Consider the following 24,765-nt stretch of genomic DNA (forward strand, 5'->3'; position numbering starts at 1 on the left):
TTACTTGGGGCAGCGCATAATACCCAGAGGCGGCAGGAAGCGCATACCGCGCTATATTTTCTGCCTGCTCCTGCATGACAGTGAAAGAAGCATAGTGTGACAGCATTCACCACTCGCGCGAGACATTTAGGCATTGTCAAGAGAATACGGTCTCTTCTAGGCACAGCACACACTTGAGTATGATCACTAAGCACATGTTGGACTCTTTACAACTCGCTCATAATATTGCCATGCGTTTTCCTCGCAAAGCAGGAAGTATCGCATCAGAGACCACAGAGACGGATGAGGGGGACCCGGTACACTTGGGTTTGCGGTCAAAAAAAGGTTCTCGCGCCGCGTCGCTCTTCACTCCGATTGGCAGAAAAAATGTGGGCAGATTGCAGCTCTTAGCGACGTTGACGCGTGCACTCCTGACCTGCAATATATGCCGCACTGAGCGGTCCTCATATTTTATGCTCCGAGGAAGACCAACCACTCTGCGTGGTGTCACGACCCGATACGATTACTCAACTAGTTTTCAGCGCCTTGTCAGTGCCTTCATGCGATATGTATGTGATCAGAAAGCTTCGTTATGTATGCGTCTTATGTACTCATCATCAGCAGCAGCAGCCGCCGTCGCCACCGCCTAAACTCCGCCCACTGCTGGGCAATGGTCTCTCCTATGTCTCTCCAATTAACCCTGTCCTGTTCCAGCTGCGGCCACTCAATCACCGCAAACTTCGTAATCTCATCCGCCAACCTAACCTTCTGCCACGGCCGCTACCCTTGCCTTCTCTTGGAATCCACTCCGTTACCATTCACGGCCAGCGGTTATCTTGCCTTCGCATTACACACCCTGCCCAAGTCCATTTCTTCCTCTTGATTTTGACTAGGATGTCATTAACCCGCGTTTGTTCCCTCAAACTGACATTCATGACCTCAGACAACCTGCCATATGTACTCCGCACCATTGTGAATCTTCTAGTTTTTTCCCTCTCAAAATCCAGTTCAGCGGCCACTGCCTGCCCTAAGTAGACATATTTCCTTACCAATTCGAGCACCTCGCTACCGATTGTGAACTGCTGTTTCCTTGCGATACTGCTGCAAGCAAACTACTCTGTTCTTATTATGTTATTGTCATTATTAACTGCTACGACACTTACAGCAATAGCAAATCTAAAAAATAATTCTTTAATAATGTGGCTCTATGCGCACTCGTAATAAACATGCTTTCAAGTTTAGCCATTTTTCTGCTTGATTTCTTCTTTATTTTCGACATCATGGGCTAAAATTTGAGGCTCCAGTATATCCTCTGAGCAACGAGTTCCTGGCTGTAGTTTTTTTTTCTGCACTGGGCTAAAATGGGGATGATTTGAGTATTCCGCAATTGCAATTTTTCGCACTGAGTTCACTAAGCTAATTATTGTTTTCTTTTTTGCATTTCTCTCAATAATCTGAGAAGATATGGTGCTGTAACTGCAACTGCTGGAATGCGATGTTATTGTGTACACTAGAATTCTCGACCTCCACACTCGCGGAGTGTAGAGTGTTGCCCATTGGCGTCGTCCTCTCTCTCAGTAATATGCATGTCGGACAAAAGACGGTGAAACGTGATTTGGAGGCGCGGCACAGCACGAGAACAAATGTTAATGCTTTGTTTTGTTCTCCAAGCAGCTCAGAACTCAGGCAATAGTCTATATTGCATAAATAAACATAATAAGGAGCGGAAATGTTTTTAAGCGCACAGAGAGGAGTTCCTCCTGAGGAGTCAAGCTGTAAATTGTACGTGCCTTGTCAAGCTGTGTGTGCAGATTTTTGTCCCTCCTCATTGCTCAAAAGGAGAAAAATTGAAGGGGATATTTAAGCTCCATCCTAATGGTATGGCGCGATAGCGAAATGGGCTAATTCCGATATATGCCGAAGGTCTTTCTCTACTTTACATTCTTAGATAGCTGTGAGTCCTCATACCTCTCCTGACGCAGTGATGAAGCGGTTAAGCGATGCACCGCTGCCCTGCGATGGCAGGTGCTCTCTGCGGTGGGTCTTGTGCCGCTCAGGTTGCTCTTCCCGAGCGATCAGTCATTAGTTCAGCTGCGACCTGCCACGGTGGGCAGTTTGCTCACTGTCTGGTGTTCAGGTTGTGATGAAGCAGCAGGGTCACGGGACCTAGGTGGCCCACCTGCCTCCTATGTTGCTCTCTGGGCACCTCCTGCCGGAACAATGCCCGTGATTTTCCGCTCACAACACCAACACCGGATTTTAGGGGGAACGGGGCCTTTAACGTATCGCGCTAATAAACTTGAATCTCTCTTTGTTCTCCTTAATGTAACGTTCACAAGCCATTTGCAGGCTATGTGGATGCATTGTTGTGTTTATTTGTTCGATCCAAGGTGAGCAAGATGTCATATTTGCGGCTGTACGATTCCCTCGCCCTTCCCATGGTGGCTTCTCTACCTGCTTCATTCAGTGCGTCTAGTTGAAGAACAGGAGTGGAGGTGTCTGTTTTTTTTTTATTCAAAGAATCTTGCCTTACAGCAGATTGCAATATTGATGAATCACAGGTTCGTAGTGTGCTAGAAAGATAACAATAAATGCGGGGCAATCATGAATAAGTGACCTACCAGTAGCCACCATCAGCATAACTCTGCAGCTGTCCCCAAGATTTTTTTTTTCTGAAGGCGGAAAATTAGGTTTGTTCGGCAGAAAATTCTGGGGCCACTGCAGAAAACCAAGCTCTGCCGCACATGTAAAACCTTTTTGTCCTATGTTTTTCTATTGCACTGCAGCTGACGACGCCTCGGAGGCTGTGAAGCGTGGCGTCTCTGGAATCGTCGTTTCCAATCACGGTGGTCGCTATATGGATGGCGTGCCTGCGACGGTAATTGCAGTTTTTTTTTAACCGGTCATAAACGGATACTTAATGATCGATGATGTGCATGCTTAAACCAACAAAAAAGAAGTTCTTTTTGGTCTGTCTGCTAGCGAATTCAGCGGCACGCACACGTCTGCTAGGCTCGTGTGCAGCTGCCCTGATCTTTTTATTTCTGTTCCTACTGTTTTCACGCTACCGCCCTACTCCGATAGCGTGACCGCAGCACGATGACGCGGACTCGACCAAGACAACGCTGCTTACGTTACAGGGGTATCAGTGCCCTCTCTCACTGCCTGATGCTAATCGAGAAGCAGAGTAAACTTTATTTCTGTAAGAACGCGACACTGGAGTAGCCAGGGAAGAGTCCTCAGTCCAGGACTCTTGTGGCTGGGCTCGGGTGACCAGCCTACGCCTAGCGTCCGAGTCCGAGCTGCACAACTGCGCCTCCCACTGCTCCCGATTAGCATTGCGTATGGGCTCAATAGCCCTTATTCTAGGGCGTTCCCATGTGATATGATATAGAGTGGGTGTTTGGTTGAACCACGGACGTGCATTTCTAAAAACGCGCGAATAATCTTCAGCATGTATAAACAAATTTTTGAAAAGTCTTCGTTTGCAGTTGCCTCCATGCAACGGACCCCATCTTAGTGATCTGTGTGCCTGCAGAACCGGTGTCCTCTGGCACAGTAGCCGGGTGCCTTAACCATTTAGGTTTCCCCAGGTTCAGAAATCAGGAGGTCACGATGTCAGCAAAAAGAAAAAATAATGGACGTTACTAACGGCTGTTTGCACCCTCCCTAGTCTACATGTATCACTCTTCACTTACCGAAGAAACTCTTACGTAGACACACTGGATGGGAGATGGCAGTATACAGCAGCAATTGATTTCGGTTTTCGATCTCATGGCCTTAAGCAGCTTGCATGGGCTGCACATTTAGGCGCCACAAAACACGGTGGTTTGAAAACCAATAAAAATGCCGACAACGCTTACAAAATATACGCAGCCGGATAATTCTCACAGCTTTCAAATGCACGATTCAGCATTTCGTTTCGGAGCGTTATTCAGCCCAATATACTCACTTTAGCAAGCCCTCTACAATTCTTCCTAACTGGCATCCATAGAGTCCATTTTATAGCCACGTAAGTGTAACACCTTTCGCATGCACGTGGGCCGTTCCTTGAAATTGTGTCAACCGCTCAGCATCCTCGGTGTCAGCGCAAAAGATGAACTCGGTGGGAAGAAAGGCAGAAGAAATCTTGTCATTCATTCTCGCGTTTCGCGCCGCGTAGCTGAAAGTGCTGCAACGTCACAAATGCACTTTCGGTTTCCTTTCGGTCCCGACGCTTGCCCGTAAAAGGGCATTCTGCTAGCGAGTGCCAGAGCGCGTGTTCGATTCCCGGTTGCGCAATCAGCATTTCTGATGCTGGCGAAATGCGACAAGGCCCTTGAGAGTTCTTTGCACATTAAAGAACCCCATGATGCCGAAATTAATTATATTCTCGGCACGTATTGCTCTCCAAAGTTCGCGAACTATCAAGCACCGATTGTACCCTCGGAGACATCGTCGACACAGTATGCAGCTGGCCCGTCACGAGGTCGCCTCAATTGTTCTTCGTAAGGCGTGCATTCGAAGCGCTCGGTACTGAAAGTAATTCTCTGATAGCGGAACTCTTTGGCTTGCGGCACCTGTTTGCCACTGGGCACGGTCACTGCAAGAGCGTCTGCCAAGAAGCCTGAAAAACACAGCACAGCGTACTTCCGGGGATTAAAGTGGGGTCCCAGCGCGGCCAGTTGATTTACAGTGATGGTGACAAGGCTCTGCAGCATTTCTTCTCAGCCAGTAAGACAAGGCCGTTTGCAAACAGCAGTCTAAGGAGTGTCCAGCTGTGCGGTGGTCCGTCCCATGTAAATTGGAGCGTGAAGCCCAGACCCGAGTTAAGGAGCGCTCGCTACAGCCCTGCTGCGTATAGCATGTGTAGGAGCGGCGAAATCGGACACCCCTTTCACTGGTTCAGGCGACGCGCTGCCAAAGCATGCCACCACGGTGCTGTCGGTATAGAGGCGGTGCAAGAGGCTTATCCACTGTTGTGGTATACATATACCTCTGCCTTACACCGCAGCACCGCCTCGTTTGGCACATTGTCCTTGTATCGTCTTCATGTCGACTGGGTTGACCGACGAGACCAGCATGAGCCCAGTGCCACGGCACGAATCCACCAAGCTTTGTTGCGCGCTCGCTTTTATACACAGAAAAGGGGGAACGCCCCTTCGGCTTATCAGCTTGTCGCTCGAAGCCAGACGCGATGCGATACATCCTCTTTTGTTGCAGTGAAAGAAAGGAAGTAAACTATGCAGTTAATTACAAATGGATCATGACAAAGTTTTGTGACCTTACAACCTGTAACAGAAAGTAACACGCGAAAAGGTGAGCACAGCGCACTCAAGAAATATGTTCAAAGTTCTGGTCGTATTCTAGTCTTCGTGGTGCTCTTGTCTGTCTCTGCGACCTCCGCGGGGCTGGCGTTGGAGGCACACAGTGCGGCAGGGCAGGTGCTGCTGCGGTGCTGTTACCTGCGTCATTGACGGTCGCACTTGAACTCACGCACTCCGGTTCTCCCCATCGTTGACGTGGCTCAAGTCGAGTCGGAAGTCTTCTCCTGTCGGCAACAGGTGTTTGCGACGGCGCAGAAGGGTCCGCCCCTCCTTCGTCACCACATGGTAGGACCTGGGGTATGTTGATGATTTCAGGTCATGTGCTTTAGTAGCCCATGTACCCTTTTGGACTCTCACGACGTCTCCTTCGTTGAGCGCCGACAGCGGCCGCGCTCGGGACTGAAGCTGTGCATGCTTGACGACTTTGTGGGCTGGTCCAGTTCGGTAGTCGGGCAGGGTTGTCCGTAGTCTGCGGCCCTGTAGGATCTCTGCTGTCGTCTGTACATCCTACAAAGGAAAAGTCCTGTAAGCCAAAAGTGCCATCCAGAAATCCTGCTTCGCCTCGGTAGTTTTCTTGAGCAGCCTCTTTACCACCTGAACACCCTTTTCAGCTAGCCCGTTTGAGCGCGGGAATCCTGGACTGGAGGTGATATGCTTGAAATCATATGCGCGTGAAAACGCGGCAAATTCCCTGCTTGAAAACTGGGGACCGTTGTCTGAAATAACTTCCAAGGGTATGCTGTAACGAGCTAAAATGGCACTAGTTGCATCAACGACGCACCTGGCTGAAGTGTCGCGGAGGCATTCCTGCTCTGGGAAGTTTGATAAACAGTCGTAAACACACAGGTAGGACTTTCCACCGCAGTAAAAAAGGTCGATTCCCACACGTTACCAAGGCTGGCCAGGCACAGGGCGCATCATGAGGTTCAGAAGAGCAAGGTTCCGGGCTAGTTGGTAATGCATTGAAGGGAAGAAACAGGGCATCATGAGGGGCTTCTTTGGATGACTGTAGGCGTATTTTTTGCATATTGCGCAATTCTGAGCTAACGCCTCAATTTCAGAGTTCGTGCCAGGCCAGAAGACGAGATGACGTGCCCTTGCCTTACACTTGATACCCTGGTGACCTTCGTGAATCCTATGTAAAATCTCTCGCCTCATACTACTTGGAATGATGACTTTGCATCCCTTGAGCAGAACACCTTTAACGTGGGAAATTTCGGAAAAGGGTTTCAATGGACTCTATTGGTTCATTCATTCTCAAGTTTCTCAGCACGTTTTTAAGGTAACTATCGCTGGCCGTTGCAGTAGCAAGACGTTTCCATGTTGAGTCACTAATTAGTGAAGATACCGTACTCACTGCGTGCACCTCTACGTCATCGGTGCTGACGGCATCGCTTCCTGGACTGCTGGAAACTCGAGACAGCATGTCCGCGAGCACGAGCTGCTTTCCTGGAACGAAGTGCAGGTCGAAATTGTATCTCAGCAATCTCAAGAAGAAGTGCTGTAGCCGCGGTGGCATATCGCCGATAGCTTTTTTATAGATAGCGATCAAAGGGCGATGGTCGGTCTCTATGATCACTTTTCGGCAGTAGACAAACTGGTTGAATTTTTCACAGCCGTACGTTATAACCAGGGTTTCTTTTTCTATTTGGGAGTAGCGTCTTTCTACATCCGAGAGTGTTTTTGACGCGTACGCGACTGGTTTCCACGCACGGTTGTGGTTCTGCAAAAGTGCGGCACCTACTCCGTCGCATGACGCGTCACATGAAACTTTTGTTTCCCTCATCGGATCGAACACTGATAGCAGCGGTTTTTCGCTCAAGGCCTGGCACAGTTGACGCCAATCGTCCGCGTGATTTTGCGTCCAGTCAAACACCGAGACTGTCTTGATAATGCTTCTCAAAAGCTTTGTTCTGTCTGCCAGCGCTGGAATAAACTTGCCAAAATAATTTACTACACCGAGCATTCTTTGCGCGGCTAGTTTATTGCTTGGATCTGTCATCTGCAGCATGCATTGAACGAGAGAAGGACTGGGCCGGATGCCTTCTGCTGAAATTACGTCGCCTAGAAAGTATTTTTCTCAAGCCGACGACGCATTTGGCCTGGTGGAAAGTTAGGCCTGCTCGTTCTGCAGCCTTCAGCACAGACCTCAACCGTTTGTCGTGTTCTTGTAGTGAGGCACCCCACACTAGTATGTCATCGACATAAACTTTCGTTCCTGGTAATGCCTCGAAGACGTCGTTTAAGGTCTTTTGAAATACTTCAGATGCCGACGAGACGCCGAAGGGCAGTCGCAGGAAACGATAGCGGCCAAAAGGTGCTGCGAACGTGCAGATTCTGGAAGTTTCTTCGTGAAGCGGAATTTGATAGAATCCCGAGTTTGCGTCTAAGCGCGTGAACACCTTTGCTCCCGGAAGTTCAGTCTCCATGTCGTCGCGTCTAGGCATTTGGTAGTGCTCTCTTTTAATGGGCTCGTTTACTCTCCTGGAGTCCATGCAGACACGAATTTTACCGTCCTTCTTGCGTACTATGACGAGAGGGCTTACCCAGTCTGTGGGCTCAGTTACTCTGGCGATGATGCCTCCACGCCATCCAGCTCCTCTCGTATCTGCTCTTTCAGGGCCAGTGGTACACGTCGCGCCGGCTGGACGACTGGGCGTGCATCGTCATGAAGAACCATGCGGTAGCGGCGCTGCACACAGCCTATGCCAGAAAAGAGGTGGCGAAATTCATGTACAACTTTTTTCCGAACTGCTTTGCAATACGCTGTGGACTTGTCGGGATAACAGACCAAGGGAATCGCATGCCTGCAAACCGTGGATTGCTTAGCCTCCCTTGCGAACAATGAAGAAATCCTGTGTGGAAATACGCTAATCTAGCGTCACATGTTTTCGTACGATTCCGCTTGATCTGATTTCCACCGTAGGATAGTAGCACTGCACTGCTGGGCTTCAACGGCGGCTTGGGATGCATCTTTGCGTACGCGGCAAACGGCAGCAGATTAGCCTGATATCCCGCGTCAACTTTGAGCTCGACGAGCATACTCCCGACCTTTGCCTTCACAGTCCAGCCTGCCTGGCTAGTGATGTTATTCACTGAGAGTATTTCAAAATCTTCTTCAGTGCCTTGCAATCGCCAACTTGCGTTTTCGTTCTGCAGCATTCGGCAAAGTGATTCTTCTTTCGACACGCGCGACAAATTTTTCCGAACGCGGGGCATTTTCGTGGGCCATGCGCTCTCCCGCACTTTCGGCATTTAGAACGCGCTTGCAGCCTCTCACTGGAACGGGATCTTATCTTGCGTACAGGATCAATTTGCTTTTGTTCTCTAAGCCACACTTCCTGATGTGCTGACGCTGCTTCTGCTGCCTGACACAGCTCTTCTGCTTTTCATAGCGTTCACTGGCTGTCGGCGAGAAGCTTCTGTCGAGTCTGCATCATGCATGTCAAAAACAATCTGGTCTCTGATCATGGACTCTGCTAGCGATTCGAAGTTACACGATCGTGCTTTAGTCTTCAAATCTCGTAAAAGCGTTTGAAAGGCTCACCGGGCTCTTGCATTCGGCTCCGGAACACGTAACGTTCATGTATACCTCATTGACTTGCGAAGCGAAGTAGGCGTCGAATTTCTTGACTGCCGTTGCGTAGTCGTTCTTGGCCGCGCTTTTCTGGTAGGAGAAAGTATTGTACACCTCGATGGCTTCTTCTCCAGTGATGCTCAGCAGCAAAGCAGGTCTTCGTTGATTCTTTCCGAAGTTTACCAGGAAACTCTGTTGCAGCCAGGAATAGTTCAAATCGCTGTCTGAACAGCGTCCAGTGCTTGCCTATGTCTCCTTCCAACCGCAACGGCTCCGGTGGCTTCACGAGTTCCATCTTGCGTGTCTTCTTTCAGCGGCACGTTTTGTTCAGACGAGCCGGGGTCGGCATGGTCTAGGCACTTCTGACACCATGTATCGTCTTCATGTCGACTGGGCTGACCGAAGAGACCAGCATGAGCCCAGTTCCGCGGCACGAATCCCCCAAGCTTTATGGCGTGCTCGCTTTTATACACAGAAAAGGGGCAACGCCCCTTCGGCTTAGCCTGTCGCTCGAAGCCAGACGCGATACGATACAGTCGTATCGCTTGGCTACGTGCATGAAGCACCCCACGAGACTATTTACGAACCACCTGGATGCTCCCAGTCAGTACAAAGAGGTTACCTCCAAGGTTACCCACGGCGGAAACCGTTTTGGAGCTCTGTGAGCTTTCTGTTTGTTTCAGCCCAACCGTTCATCAATTCATTCACCACTTGAGCCCCTTAGCGAAGATGCGTTAATCACACTGGTGATTGTCAAAGGTCTGTAATTGCAGAGGAAGCTGGCGTCCCCGCCCTTTTTTGACATTAGACAGACACTGCCGCTGAGCCAGTCAGATGGCACCGAATCTCCTGCAATGATACCAGTGAGTATGGTGGCGAGAATCTCCCGAGTTCCGTCAATAAACCCCTAAAGGCCTTCAGCGAAGGCAATGAAATAGGGGGAGCATCAACACTCGAGAATGCAAAAACAAAATAGGTGAAATACATCAACATAAAAATACATAATCATATTGTCACAAACACGAAGCTGGCAGTAGCGCGGGACGAAGCGCTCTCACTCGGGCGGCGGCCATTAAAATCATCTCTTTTCTATCGATTATATAGCCCCATTTTTTGACTGGCCGCCACGTAATTATATACAGATATACAGACATCACAAAACATGAACCAGTAATAAACCCAGAAATTAAAAAAATAAAAGTGGGTTTGAGGAATTTCGCAAACGCTGTTACAAAACTGAACAATAATAACTTCTGAATGAACCAAGTGGCACAACCAATGAACAATGGTAAACGAAAATTTGTGTTAGTAGGACCTAACACTTGTTAAGATTTATTTTTACAGCGATATCTGACGGTAGATTACTGCAGTCGACAGTAGTATGAGGTATGAATGAATTTCCTAAAGCATAAGTGTGGCATGAGATGCGTTTAACTTTGAACGGGTGATCGCGGCATGGGAAGATGTGCCGGGTGCATAAAAAAATCCTCATGGAGCAAATCTCAGTGGTATAGTTCATCGAAGAGTGCTAAGCCTGCCACTTTGCGACCTTAATTTATCAAGTCCAGCGAGCGTCTTTAGTGCTGTAAGGCGAGTAAACCGAGAATAATCCGGGAAGATGAATCTAGCAGCAAGCTTTTAAAATGCCTCTAACTCATGTGATATATTGTTATGAGGGTCACAGATGCCTGATGGGCACTGGATTGTTGACCATATTGCGATGAAAAAGGGCATGTTTGAGGTTTCGTTTTGAATGACCGAAAATGCAGTTAGCAGCTGCCATTTACGTCCATAGCAATGCCAAGTTCGACTCAAGATCATAATCAAATATTAGTAAGCACTAGCAAGTTCAACCGGGTTATTATAGAGAGTGTAAGAAGTACGGATACCTTATGACTTGTGAGTGAAGAGACACTTCCATTTTAGAGCTATTAAGGGTCATTAACGGAGATGATTACGACTTGCAATCAAGATCAGTTTGCAAAGATTGACGGTCAGCATCGTTGGCAACGTCACCCTGAATATGCAATCGTGGGCGAATAATGTGGAAGTATGAGGGGCTAGCCTCCCGCCCCGCACTTCCGAACCGCGGATGCAGCGTTCCCGCTCTCTAACCGCGGAGGGGTTCGTGCTCGAGGGAACAAAAGGAAGCGACGAGAAAGCGTGAACACCCATATGCTATTTATTACACTTGCAATTAATACACACAGCGGGTCAGCTAGCTACAACACATCAACGTGGCATTCCTCGGGAATAGAAGGCTACGTAAGAAGGACTTCCGACTCACCGGCTGGGGCAGTGGCGCGACTTCGGAGACGGCGAACATTTGTATGCGCCGACAATTCGACCCGTGCGCGCCGCGTTCTTGGGGTAAAGTCACCCTCCGCGCATTTGCTGGGGAAAGTGCCGAGAGGGCGCGTTTTCTGCGCTCACTTTGCTATTTAATAAGGCAGAAACTTGGGCTAGCTAGATATTGTTTGAACTCATATTTTCTAGCGTTTATAGTGAACACAAGGGACAAGAACACAAATACACAGGCCGTACGCTAGTCTTCAACTGTCGTTTATTCGAAAAAAACATTCAATATAAGACATCTCAATTGCTGATATTCACACACGCGCAGTAGCAACGCCACGTTTCAAGAACAACAATTCTTTTTTTGATAGATAAACAGATGGGGTGCTGACACATTTGGAACCTTCTTAATCAATGCACATAGCTTCGAAAATTTCCCGTTCGGATTGCGTTTTTAGTGTTCCTAGAATGCTCGTTTCGTGCAAGATTGGTGTGCAGGGTACAGGGTTAGGGTCGCCAGGGTACCGTTCGATGAGACAGCGTTTGCAGTGCACCGCGAGATTACCCCCCGCCGATATGGATTCTGTTGCCAAGCGGTGCTCTCTCAGCCTTTCATTAACGCATCTTCCTGATTGCCCAATATAAGCCTTGCCGCAAGTGAGCGAGATTTTATAGACAACACCGAGTTTGCATGGTACGAACTTCCTTTGGTGGTTCGTAGTGCACATTGGCTTCCGTGCCTCGCTGTTCACGAGTGGGCACAAGCGCACTAGTTTCTTCGGGGCAGTCAAAACAAGATCGACGCCACACTTTTTCGCCACCTTTTTTAGACGGCGCGACATGTTGTGAACATATAGCATAGCCACAAGCTGAGTCCGCCGCTGGTGATCGTCACAGTTTTGTTGCCTCCCAGTTCTCACTTCCTTCAGCAGCTTTTCCGCAACCGATGTCAGAGTTTCCCCTGGAAACCCGGCGTTCTCTAGGCGAAGCTTTTGCAGCCTCACACTTTCTGTGATGCAATGCTCGCACGACTTATTGAGAGCAGCGTGGAAGACATTCATGGCAATACCCCTTTTTACAAGTTTCGAGTGCGCCGATTGATAACTGAGAATTTTTTTTTTTGCTCTCGGCTGATACATCCAGCAAACACGTGCCTTTTCAAGCAAACACGTGCCTTTTCATATATCAAGAAACTGCAGCCTCTCGTCGTTTGGGATTTCTGTTGTAAAGGCTAGACCCAGGCTACAGGAATTAAAAACATCAAGCACATTTTTCACCACATCGTTCGGTTTGTCAGACTGTGTTAGATTCACTACTACAAGGTAGTCATCAACATATCTAAAATGCATTTAACTTTGTCAGTGTGAATCCGCGCGACAATGCTTTGGTCAATGTATGCTAAAAAGACAGAACTAAGAACTGGGGCAATGCAGGACCCGATGCAAATGCCATCCGTCTGTACATATCCTGCACCTTCATGCTTTATTACAGTCGATGACAGGTAAATTGAAACAAGGTTTAAAAAGCTTTCAATTGACATGCCAGTAGAATTCTGAAATGACAAAGGGTTTCCACTTTCAATGCAGTCGCGACACGCAATCAAGATTTCCCCCTGCGGCATCGAGTAAAAAAGCTCTTTTACATCTACTGAAAAGGCAAAATTAACGTGCCTAGAATCTTCGTGGTTCTTAAGATAGTCCACTACTTCATTAGAATTACTAACCAGAAACGGGTCCTCAATTTTCAAGAGACCTAATTTCTCTTGCAAGAATATAGAAAGGACGCTTTGCCATGACCCTTTCTCCGTTACAATTGTCCTCAGTGGCACATTCTCCTTATGTGTTTTCGCGGAGAAGAAAACGCTTAATCCCACTTCCTTACTGGCACCTATCTTTTTGCCTAAATTATCCAGTCCCTTCTCTTTACATAACCTTAATGCCTGTTTTTTCGGTTTCTGGCTGGTCACCATCGGAGCTACAAAGTTCTTACTTAATGCCATTTTTACTTTTTCATTGTACACACTGTTTGACATGACCACAGATCCTCCCTCCTTATCCGCTACTAGAAGCTTCAGATTGTTAGTTCTTAGATACAGAATAGCATCTTTGACGGGTTCACTCACACTTTTTTGAGCTCCGTTTTGCCTCATAAGGCAATCGAGGCCTTCGGAAATGCACCATCTCTTGTCATCGTCCTGTGCTTTGCTGGAAATCCTTCTCACTACTGACAGTTGGTCGACAGAAGTCATCTTGGGCTCCGTGCAAAACTTGGGACCCTAGTTTAGGACCTTTTCCACTTCCTTGGGTACCGAAGTACCGAGGCACAACACTTGCCCTTGCTGGCATCCCTTCTTTTGTTGGCGTTTCTTCCATTCACATAGTTGTGATACTTAGAACACTAAAAACGCAATCGGAACGGGAATTTTTCGAAGTTATGTGCATTGAAAAAGAAGGTTCAAACTGTGTCAGCACCCCATCTGTTTATCTATCAAAAAAGAGTTGTTGTTCTTGAAACGTGGCGTTGCTACTGCGCGTGTGTGAATATCAGCAATTGAGATGTCTTATATTGAATGTTTTTTCGAATAAACGACAGTTGAAGACTAGCGTACGTGCTGTGTATTTGTGTTCTTGTCCCTTGTGTTCACTAAGCGCTAGAAAATATGAGTTCTCACTTTGCTGCCTGGAACAAGAAGTACAGCGTTAAGGCACGACGGATCTCCGTGCGCCTGCCGAGGAAGGTGACGAGAGCGTGCGGCTGCGAACGCTCACGACGCTGGCCGGATCACGAAGAGACTCTCATCGGCTTCGCGGGGTTTTGCGCTGCCTTGGAGATGACGCCGCCGTCACAGCTTTCGCTTCGGCGAGTTCGACAGCCATGCTATGCGGACGCATGTCTCAGTGATCTTCGGATTATGCGTGGTGACAGACCTGACCGACTGACGACAGCGAGAGCGCCGTGACTACGTCAAATAGAGGAGTTCTTTCATTTAATATTTTAAAAGCTCAGATTTAGTTCAGAAGGGTAGAAACTTGGGCTTGTTGGTATATTTTCAAGGATAGAATTGGTAGCGCAAAAAAACACAGGGACACAGAAAGACAACACCACAAAGCGCTAACTTGAAAATGCACAAAAACCGCTTAACTAGAGAGATAATTGAAGCGAAATGGATTTCTTTGTTGGATGATGATTGTGTAAGTAGTCCTTCAGTTGCTCTGTTGCCAAAGGAGATCCTATATTTGTCTGATATGCGGTGCTAGCGGTGGTCTGATAGTAGTGCATGATAAGTCAGTATAAAAACCACCCGTTTTTCACGAAATAATTCTTATGTTGGAAGTTAGCGCTTTGTGGTGTTGTCTTTCTGTGTCCCTGTGTTTTTTTGCGCTACCAATTCTATCCTTAGATTTAGTCTACATTTTTTAGGCTAGTTAGGTGAGGAGCAGGTGAAAGCGCAGGTCAGTGACCTAACGGCAGGGTCTATTCTCGCCGACAGCTATCGATTTCCATGGCTCATTTGTGAGTTAACTAGTTTAGACAGGTAGTTATTCCTTTTTCTAGGGGATCGGCTTTTGCGGTAGGGAAAATTTTATTTGAGAACATGGTTGCAAGTGTTTTTCTAGCATTTTTTATTATTTTGTGGTAGCAATAGTCGAGTGTTGCTAAAATGGTCAAGCAACTGAAGGTTACATGCAAGGAGTCTGAGGCGTCCGTGAATTTGAAGGAAACGCGGTTCGAATCTGTAGAGGAGGCCGAAGACGCGGATTTTATGTGCAAACGCTGCGTACTAAGTGGACGCCTGGACAGGGCTGACGAAGCGAACACCAGCCTAGCTTTACGTATGGATGCTCTAGAATGAGAGCTACAGGTAGAGAGGGCAGAGAAGCTCTACTGCAAGAACAGCTTAGTGAATTGTTGGACACAAACATGGCTGACACCGCCATGCGATGCCTTATTCGCGGAATTCCATTGGCAACCGCGTGGACGGGGCCTGCACTGGCACAGACGTACAGCAATAGGAAAGTCGGTCAGGCAGGTTCAGAGAGGAACAGCTACGCACACGTGGCAGCCAGGAAGTCCGGAGGCGATGAAGAGAAGGGGAACAAGCTAATCCCAAGGAATGAGGTCATAGTCATAAGAGGCAGTAAAATCCGGAAGTTAGGAGGGAGGAAGACGATACCCTTGCTTATCGCTGGTGACTCAAACATGGGAAGATACAAAATAACTATAAAGGTGCATGTAAAGGGTGATAAGCGGGTAGCAGTCGGGGTATTCAAAGGCAGGGCAATAGACGCAGTACTGAAATAGACAAAAAGCGAACTTTCTAAGAATGTTGCAGAGCGCAATTTGGTAGTGGTAGTGGCGGGGCTAAATGGTGTCCTGAACGATGTAGTCTCAAAAGTAGTGGAAAGATTAGCAGAGGGAGTTGACGATTTAAGGGCGACAGCACAGCAGGTGCAGATCGTGGTGCACACAGTGCCGGATGTGCAAGGACGGAGCGGATAAGTTGCCAAGGACGTTGTGGCTTTTGATCCGGAGATAAGGAAGTGAAGCCAGGAGAAAGGCTTTGGAGTGACAGACATAAACAGGGAAGTGCATAGAGCAGGCTTTGGTGAAGGCTTTACACGAGATGGTATCTACTTTAATGGAAGGCTGGGAGCCGAGATCGGGTGGCGCCTGGCAGGCCGGGCAGTAGTTTTTTGGGGGTCCACTGCGGCTCAGGGCCTAGAGGCAGGTAGAAGCAAAGTAGAAAGTGTAACAATGGAGGCTGAGCCCAACAAAATGGCCGCTAGAAGGTCCAGGAAGACAACTACAAAAAAGAAATTTCACACCACGATCAGTTTCATAAACATGCAAGGCGGTAGAAAGAGAGCGAAGTGGTTAGAGATAGAATAGTAGTCAAAGGACGAAGAAGTAGGTGTATACGCGCTATGCGAGACACCATCTCAGGGATCTGGAAGATCCACCATTTATTGGTGCCTACGTCTGAGAAGGGAGCAACAGGACATCAACGGAATGGTAGGGGGGAGGGGTAGGTATGCTGATACATCAGGTAACAAATTGGAAAAGAATAACGTCAACTTGCAAAGAACATGTATGGGTATCAGGTACAATTTCCTCTAAAATGACATGGCTAGGCGTAGTTTATATAGGGACAGGGGGCAAATGCAGGCAAGAGAAAAAGGAGCTAGTTAAGTGCCTAAATGACGATATAAAGCAGTTAGGAGGGGGTGCCGATATTATTCTGTTGGGTGACATGAATGGCCACATCGAGGATCTGGATGGATACTGATTGTAACGGGAAGTTATTGCTAGACTTCTGTGAGTGACACAACGTATCTATTGTAAGTAGAGAAACTACGTGTGAGGGACAAATCACGTGGGAATCCCGTAAGAGACAGACGACCATTGACTACTGCCTAATGGCGCAGGGGATCTAAAGCAAGCTCGCAATGATGGGAAGCTCGCAAGCTCGCACAGGCCGGGAAGTGATCATACACGTATTAGTCTACAGTTGGCAGCCCTGATCAAAAGAGAAATGCAGAGAAGTAAAAAAATTAAGTGACCAACAAATAGCGCTAATAGCGACCGGCATACACGAAGCAATAGACATGCCACATGGAAAATTGGGATTTTAATCAGTTAAAACTACTCATTACTAGAAAAAATAACACAATTAAAAGGAGTAAACCGCTATAGAGGAAAGAGGAAGCCGCGAAGTTGGTGGAGTAAGGAAATTAGAGAGGTCATAGAATAACGACGGTTGATTTCAAGGGAACACAGAGAAGCAAAGAGGGCGCAGTTAGCTGAAGAGGAAATAGGCCCAAGACGTAAATCTTATCGACAAAAGAAACAGCAAGTGCAGGTCCTCGTCCAGGATAAATTAAAGCAGTCCTTTAATCGCTGGGTGGCTGACGTTCGCGATGTAACTAAAGGGGGGCTGCTAGTATGGGGTAGCAGCATCCCACCGCTGTCACCAGTTGTTAGGATGCAGGTAGCGTGGTTGGGCCGGAAAAGGGACGTTTCAAAGCGACTCAGGCTATCAGAGACTCCGTAGTGAAGTGCTGCGGCAATTTATACGACGTGGGGTTCTTTAACGTGCACTTACATAGCACAGTTCAAGGGCCTCTGGAATTTCACCTCCATCGAAATCCGACCGGCGTGGTCGGGATCGGACCCGCGTCTTTCGGGTCAGCAACCGAGCGTCATAACCACTCAGCCACCGTGCCGGCTTGTAAACTGAATATAATGATTAATGTGGTTAGTAAGCTTTTTAAACAGGATACAGTTCCCCTCAACAGAACGAGAAAACGAATCGATAATGGAAGAATGGATGGATGGATGGATGGATGGATGGATGGATGGATGGATGGATGGATGGATGGATGGATGGACGGACGGACGGACGGACGGACGGACGGACGGACGGACGGACGGACGGAAGGACGGACGGGTGGATGGATGGATGGATGGATGGATGGATGGATGGATGGATGGATGGATGGATGGATGGATGGATGGATGGATGGATGGATGGATGGATGGATGGATGGATGGATGGATGGATGGATGGACGGACGGACGGACGGATGGATGGATGGATACGGCTGAACCCTTTAAATCGGACTGTGGCTCAAGCCACCTAGCCATGACTTATGAAATTTTACTCTTCTCTTGATTTTAGCCACCAATCAGGTAACCTTCGCTTGGTTACTTCTACCCGCTTAAAATCTACTTTCGCTTCACTGTCCTTAAACCCCAATGCTTTGATAAATCAGCCCCGCTGCTTTCCACTGTAGGGTAAAGCCTTTTACAGAACAGTATCAAGTCTTCAGCCGTTTCCTCCTCCTCTCTGCACGCAACACAAAACGTGTCTATCTCAAGGTGCACCTTGAGATGGTGTAGGAACAGCGCTAAGAACAGGACAGAAGTCAAACATGGAAGCACAGGGACGGGCGCTGACTATCAACTGAATCTTTATTTCGGTGCACAAACATATATAAGGTGGCAGCAAGGGGGTACAATCAGGTATGCGCGGTCACATGGAAACAGTGAATAGTCACGTTAAATAATGAATTTTGACATCTGAGGCTGAGAAGGACAGAAGGGAAGAGGCGATATAACAGAAAAAAACGATAAAAAACGGCACGGTGTAGAGGGCCGTCACGCGAACTAAGAAAAACTAGATGAAGGATTAAACAGGATGCGAAAGTATGGCGAAAAAATGGGTTAATAAAAGTTAGTACCAAGTTTACCAAGTTTACCAAGTTTACCAAAAGTTTGCCAAGTTAGTAAAACGAGGCATCATCAGCCTGTGCCTCAGCAACGCTCTTCAGAAATCCTGTGACCATCTGCTTCAAGAAAGTCTTCATAAACAGATAGGGCGCCTCCATGCTGCGTGCTACCCCTTGCAGCTCATTATAGCATTAGCAGAATGCCTCAATAAGAAACGACGGGAACAACGTCCACCAGCACCCAATGGAAACGACCGCAAAAAAGTCGTCGTTATACCCTATCTGCACAACGTCAGCCATAGCCCGAAAAAAATTGGCAAACGAGCAGGCGAGGACGTGGTGTTTTCGGCACCCCATAAGCTCTCCTCACTCTGCAAGAGAGTTAACAGTAGTAGAGTTCCTCGTGGCTGTGGGCAGACGCACGGCAATCCCCACGTTTCATGCGCCACAGGTGTTGTATATTCAGTTCCCCTGTCCTGCGGAAAGAAATACATAGGCCAAACGGGGAGATGTATAAACACCAGGCTACAAGAACGCCACAATAATATGAGCAGGGTATCTATCACCGGGAACCTTGCAAAACATTGCAAAAAGTGTAATTACGACACCTGCACCCCTGTTTACGACGGGTGCGCGATCATTGGCAAAGGACGGGATCGCTTATCTAGAGAAATAATCGAAGCCATCGAAATCCGGCGTGCCAAGGACTGCTGTGTGAGCACTCCGTCCATCTGCCTTTCTGAGAAAGAATTGATGTTCTTAGAGGCAGCTGGGCATACCTTTTGAGAGGTGACTTAACTCAGGGTATGGATGTTCTAGCAGTCAAATTTTCCCATCTCGTTCTTTGGGGTTTATGGTGCTTTGGTTTTTGGCGTTTTTTCGTTGACTGTCTTCAAAAACTTTTTTAGACTTTTTAATTTTTGACCCCTGTTAAACTTTAGAAATGTTGAACGCCCACTTTACATGTTTTTAGCCGCACACAGCAATTTTTATTGTTTTTAATGGTTTTATTCTTTCACTATCGTTTCCACGAGTTTTAAACTTTTATAAACCCATTTTTTCGCCATACTTTCGCATCCTGTTTAATCCTTCATCTAGTTTTTCTTAGTTCGCGTGACGGCCCTCTACACCGTGCAGTTTTTTATCGTTTTTTCCTGTTATATCGCCTCTTCCCTTCCGTCCTTCTCAGCCTCAGATGTCAAAACTCATTATTTTACGCGACTATTCACTGTTTCCATGTGACCGCGCATACCTGATTCTACCCCCTTGCTGCCACCTTATATATGTTTGTGCTCCGAAATAAAGATTCAGTTGATAGTCAGCGCCCGTCCCTGTGCTTCCATGTTTGACTTCTGTCCTGTTCTTAGCGCTGTTCCTACACCATGCAATACCAACTAGCCCGTCGACTCGCTCTCGTAAAATATCTCAAGGTACCTGACTCCATATGTCTTAGTCCGCAAAACTCCCGTCCTGGCCTAAAACAACAAAGAACTTTCCCTACAGTTATCAAAGATATTTTGTTTGGCAAATGCCTGCTTAAAAATCCTCTATGTTCCCAGTGCTGATTTGATCAGCATCCCTGTTTTCCACAAAGCTCTCTGTTTCTTTAACCCTTTTTCTTAACTGATAACTGCTGATTTGCCCCCCACTGCTGTCCAGATATTTGCGTGCCAATTTTCTAGTCCGCTTTCTCCATTTCGTATCAACATTCCTTATATACAGGTATCTGAAAACTTTCCTAGCCCACTGATTTTCCCCCATTTTTCTCAATCGCTCCTCAAATGCCATCTTACTGCTAGCTTTTCTGCTCTCGAACGACGCCCATCCCATATCACCTTGTACCCCCTGATTTGGTGTATTGCCATGTGCTCCCAAAGCTAGCCTGCCTACGCCTACGCCACGTTGTTTAATTTCTAACCTTGCTTGAACATCCCGTCGCATGCACAGGACCGCATTACCGAAAGTCAGGCTAGGAACCATTACCCCTTTTCAGATCCCTCTTACCACTTCATGCCTACTGTAATTCGAAAGTGTCCTATTTTTCATGACAGCTGCATTCCTACTACCTTTATTCATTACATATTTTTCATGCTCTGTCAGATACTCAGCGCCGTTATTTATCCACACCCCAAGATACTTGTACTCATCCACTATTTCTAGCGTGAACTCCTGTATTCTGTGCTCGCCGACCTCATCAATAAATATCATGACTGCAGATTTTTCCTTACTAAGCTTGAAACGTAATCTATCTCCTTCTGTACCACATATGTCTATCAACTTCTGTAAATCTTTCTTGCTGTCAGCCATTAGCACTATATCATCAGCGTATATTGGTCCCGGTAATGACTGTTTAATCAATTCTCCTTGTTTGAAAAAAGAAAGGTTAAAGCCTTGTCCACTCCACTAGCTTGGTCTCCAACCCTTGCAGGTACAACATGAACAACAAAGGAGACAGAGGACATCCTTGCCTAAGCCCCCGCTGTATCTCTACAGGGTCTGATACCTTTTTTTCTCATTTTATAACACTCTGGTACCATTATATATATCTTTTAAAAGATTAATAACACCATCTTCCACATCCAATGTGCCCAGTATGTCCCACAGACACTCTTGAATAATGTTGTCGTAGGCTCCCTTAAAAACTAGAAATGCTAGCCATAAGGGCCTGTGTTCGTTTTCAGCAATCTCTATACACTGCGTCAATGAAAACAGATTGTCCTCCAACCTTCTTTTTTTCCGGAACCCATTTTGTAACTCCCCTAGCACCCCCTCGTTTTCGACCCAAGCCTGCAATCTGTCCTTTATAATCTGCATCACCACCCTGTACACCACAGATGTCACTGTTATGGGAGGGTAGTTACTTACGTCAGCTTTGTCCCCCTTTCCCTTATATAATGTTCATTCTACTTAATCGCCATTCATCGGGGACTTTCCCATGCACTATCATTTTATTCACTACCTGTATTAATGTTTGCTTGAATTTTGGTCCTGGCTGCTTTATTAACATAATCGGAATATCATCTGGTGCTGTTGACGTGCCACTAGGAACCTTCTTCTCTGCCCTTTCCCGCTCTCTTTGCTCAAGTGAAACTATTGCAGTAACCGGTCTATCCTCCTTTGATAAATTGTGTGCAACATTTCTTTCCTTAAATTTTTCTGTCATCCTTGCTCCTATGTGTTTTATCGCTTCATCCCATTCTAGTCGATTGCCCTGATCTGTAACAATAAACCTTTGTTCTAGCCTAGTCTTATTACTAATTGAATTTAGGTGCTTCCAGAATTTTTGAGCTGCTTTTCTATCCTTTTTATTTACTTTGGACATCCATTGGGCACCTTTTCTTCTAATTTTCTCATTAATCAAATAGGCTGCTTCTCTTTTGCACTTTATGAAGGCATCCCATTTTCTGTCTACTTCGACTTCTGGTTCGCCCCTCTTCTTAGAATATCTGTGTTCCATGGACGCTTCCTGACGTTCCTGTATCGCCCTCTTGACCTCCTCATCCCACCAACTCTTGGGTTTGCGTCTTTTCCCTTTTAGCTTCACTAGCACCTTATCTAGCTCTAGCTCCAGTAATCGAGTTGATTTGGTATACGTCCATTCTGTTTCACTATTCTCAAAAATTACTTTATCAATTTGTTTGGCTGCTGCTTGCAATTGCTATTCTGAGTAAAAATTCCCCTCTGATTGTTCATCTCGCTTCAGGCCTACTTTGGCTTCTCTTCTGAAACTCAACTTGATACGCTCGTGGTTACTACCTAGACTTCTGAAACCATGTTCATCTTTCTGCTCATTACCCCTAATCTATTACACATCCTCTGTGACATTAGTGCATAATTTATCGTCGAGTGCAGGCTCCTTGCCTCCCTAGTTATGAGCCCTTCGCACTTCTCGGTACTGTTGCATAAAACTAAATCATGCCTGTCACACCTGTCCTGTAGCATGCTTCCTGTAGAATCTGTGTACCCATCCAGGTCTTCTATATGGGCGTTCATGTCGCCTAATATAATTATCTCGCCCTGTCCTCCTAGCTCATCAATCTCGCTTGCAATACATTCTAACATTTTCCTGTTTTCCTCTTCGGCATTAGCTCCTGTCCACAGGTATACCAAGCCAAGGAGTGTTTTCTCCCCTGCCACTTTTCCTTTTAGCCACAAATGTTCCTTGCATCCCAGTTTAACCCTTTGAAAATTCTTAGTTTTATGAATGAATGCCCCAATTCCACCCCCCCTCCTACTGCCCTCTGTTCTATTGCAATATTCCCATGCGTAGTCTGGTTTACAGGGTAGTTGCTCCATGTCTCCAAGATTCGTTTCCGCTAAACCATATACAATTAATCGATACTTCCTTAACTGTTCTTCTATTTTCTCCCATTTCAGTCTATTCCTGACACCTTATATGTTAATGAAACATATATCTGAATTAACGTGGCCTGGCGCTTGTGTCTAATATAATGTTTGCGCTCGTGTCTAATATAATGTATAAGGATGGATGGATGGATGGATGGACGGATGGACGGATGGATGCATACGGCTGAATCCTTTAAATCGGGCGGTGGCTCAAGCCACCTAGCCATGACATGAAATTTTACTCTTCTCTTTATTTTAGCCACCAATCAGATAGCCTTCGCTTGGTTACTTCTACCCGCTTAAAATCTACTTTCCCTTCACTGTCCTGAAACCCGAATGCTTTGATAAATCAGCCCCGCTGCTTTCCACTGTAGGGTGAAGCTCTTTACAGAAAAGTATCAAGTGTTCAGCCGCTTCCTCCTCCTCTCCGCACGCAACGCACAACGTGTCTATCTCTTGGTACCTGACTCTATATGTCTTAGTACGCAAAACTCCCGTCCTGGCCTCAAACAACAAATAGCTTCTCCTACAATTATCATAGATATTTTCTTCGGCAATATCCTGCTTAAGAATCTTGTATGTTCCAAGTGCTGATTTCGTCAGCATCCCTGTTTTCCACAGCGCTCTCTCTGTTTCTTTAACGTTTTTTTAACCGATAATTGCTGATTTGCCCCCCTACTGCTGTCCAGATATTTGCTTGTCAATTTTCTAGTTCGGCTTATCTATTTCGTATCAACATTCCTTATATACAGGTATCTGAAAACTTTCCTAGCCCTCTGATTTTCCCTCATTTTTCTCAATCGCTCCTCACATGCTATCTTACTGCTAGCTTCTCTGCTCTCGAACGACGCCCATCCCATATTACCCTGTACCCCCTGATATGGTGTATTGCCATGTGCTCCCAAAGCTAGCCTCCCTACGCCACGTTGTTTAATTTATAACCTTGCTTGAACATCTGGTCTCATGCACAGGACCGCATTACCGAAAGTCAGGCTAGGAACCACCACCCCTTTCTAGATCCCTCTTACCACTTCATACCTATTGTAATTCCACAGTGCCCTATTTTTCATGACAGCTGCATTCCTACTAGCTTTATTCATTACATATTTTTCATGCTCTGTCAGATACTCAGCACCGTTATTTATCCACACTCCAAGATACTTGTACTCATCCACTACTTCTAGCGTGAACTCCTGCATTCTATACTCGCTGACCTCATCTTTAAATATCATGACTGAAGATTTTTCCTTACTAAACTTGAAACCTAATCTATCTCCCTCTGTACAACATATGTCTATCAACTTCTGTAAATCTTCCTTGTTGTCAGCCAGTAGCACTATATCATCGGCGTATATTAGTCCCGGTAATAACTGTTCAATCTGTTGTCCTTGCTTGAAAAAAAAAGGTTGAAGCCTAGTCCGCTCCTCTCTAGCTTTTCCTCCAACACTTGCAGATCCAACATGAACAACAAAGGAGACAGAGGACATCCTTGTCTAAGCCCCCGCTGTATCTCTACAAGCTCTGATACATTTTTCTCCCATTTTATAAGCACCCTGGTAACTTTATATATTTCTTTTGAAATATTATTTACTCCCCTTTCCACATCCAATGTGCCCAGTATGTCCCACAGATACTTTTGATTAACGTTGTCGTAGGCTCCCTTAATATCCAGAAATGCTAGCCATAGGGGCCTGTGTTCCTTTTCAGCAATCTCTATACACTGCGTCAATGAAAACAGATTGTCCTCCAACCTCCTGTTTCCGGAACCCATTTTGCAGCTCCCTTAGCACCCCTTCGTTCTCCACCCAAGCCTGCAATCTGTCCTTTATAATCTGCATCACCACCCTGTAAGCCACAGATGTCACTGTAATGTGAGGGTAGTTACTTACGTCAGCTTTGTCCCCCTTTCTCTTATATAATGTTCATTTTACTTAATCGCCATTCATCGGGGACTTTCCCATCCACTATCATTTTATTCACTACCTGTATTTATGTTTGCTTGGATTTTGGTCCTGGCTGCTTTATTAACATA

General features: G+C 46.5%; 1 protein-coding gene across 4 annotated transcripts in view; it reads left to right on the plus strand.

Annotated features, from left to right (window-relative positions):
• LOC144127845 (2-Hydroxyacid oxidase 1-like) overlaps positions 1 to 24,765 on the plus strand; it is a 349,853-nt gene that overhangs the window by 274,799 nt on the left and 50,289 nt on the right. For all 4 annotated transcript variants that reach the window (XR_013313585.1, XM_077660809.1, XM_077660811.1 and 1 more), the window contains one exon: positions 2,766 to 2,857. Coding sequence is in view for 3 of the 4 variants with exons in the window: in XM_077660809.1 (XP_077516935.1) it covers positions 2,766 to 2,857 (92 nt within the window). In the remaining variant the exon portion in view is untranslated. The remainder of the gene's footprint in view (positions 1 to 2,765; positions 2,858 to 24,765) is intronic.

This window comes from Amblyomma americanum, chromosome 4 (genome assembly GCF_052857255.1).
Source record: "Amblyomma americanum isolate KBUSLIRL-KWMA chromosome 4, ASM5285725v1, whole genome shotgun sequence".
Lineage (NCBI taxonomy): Eukaryota > Metazoa > Arthropoda > Arachnida > Ixodida > Ixodidae > Amblyomma > Amblyomma americanum.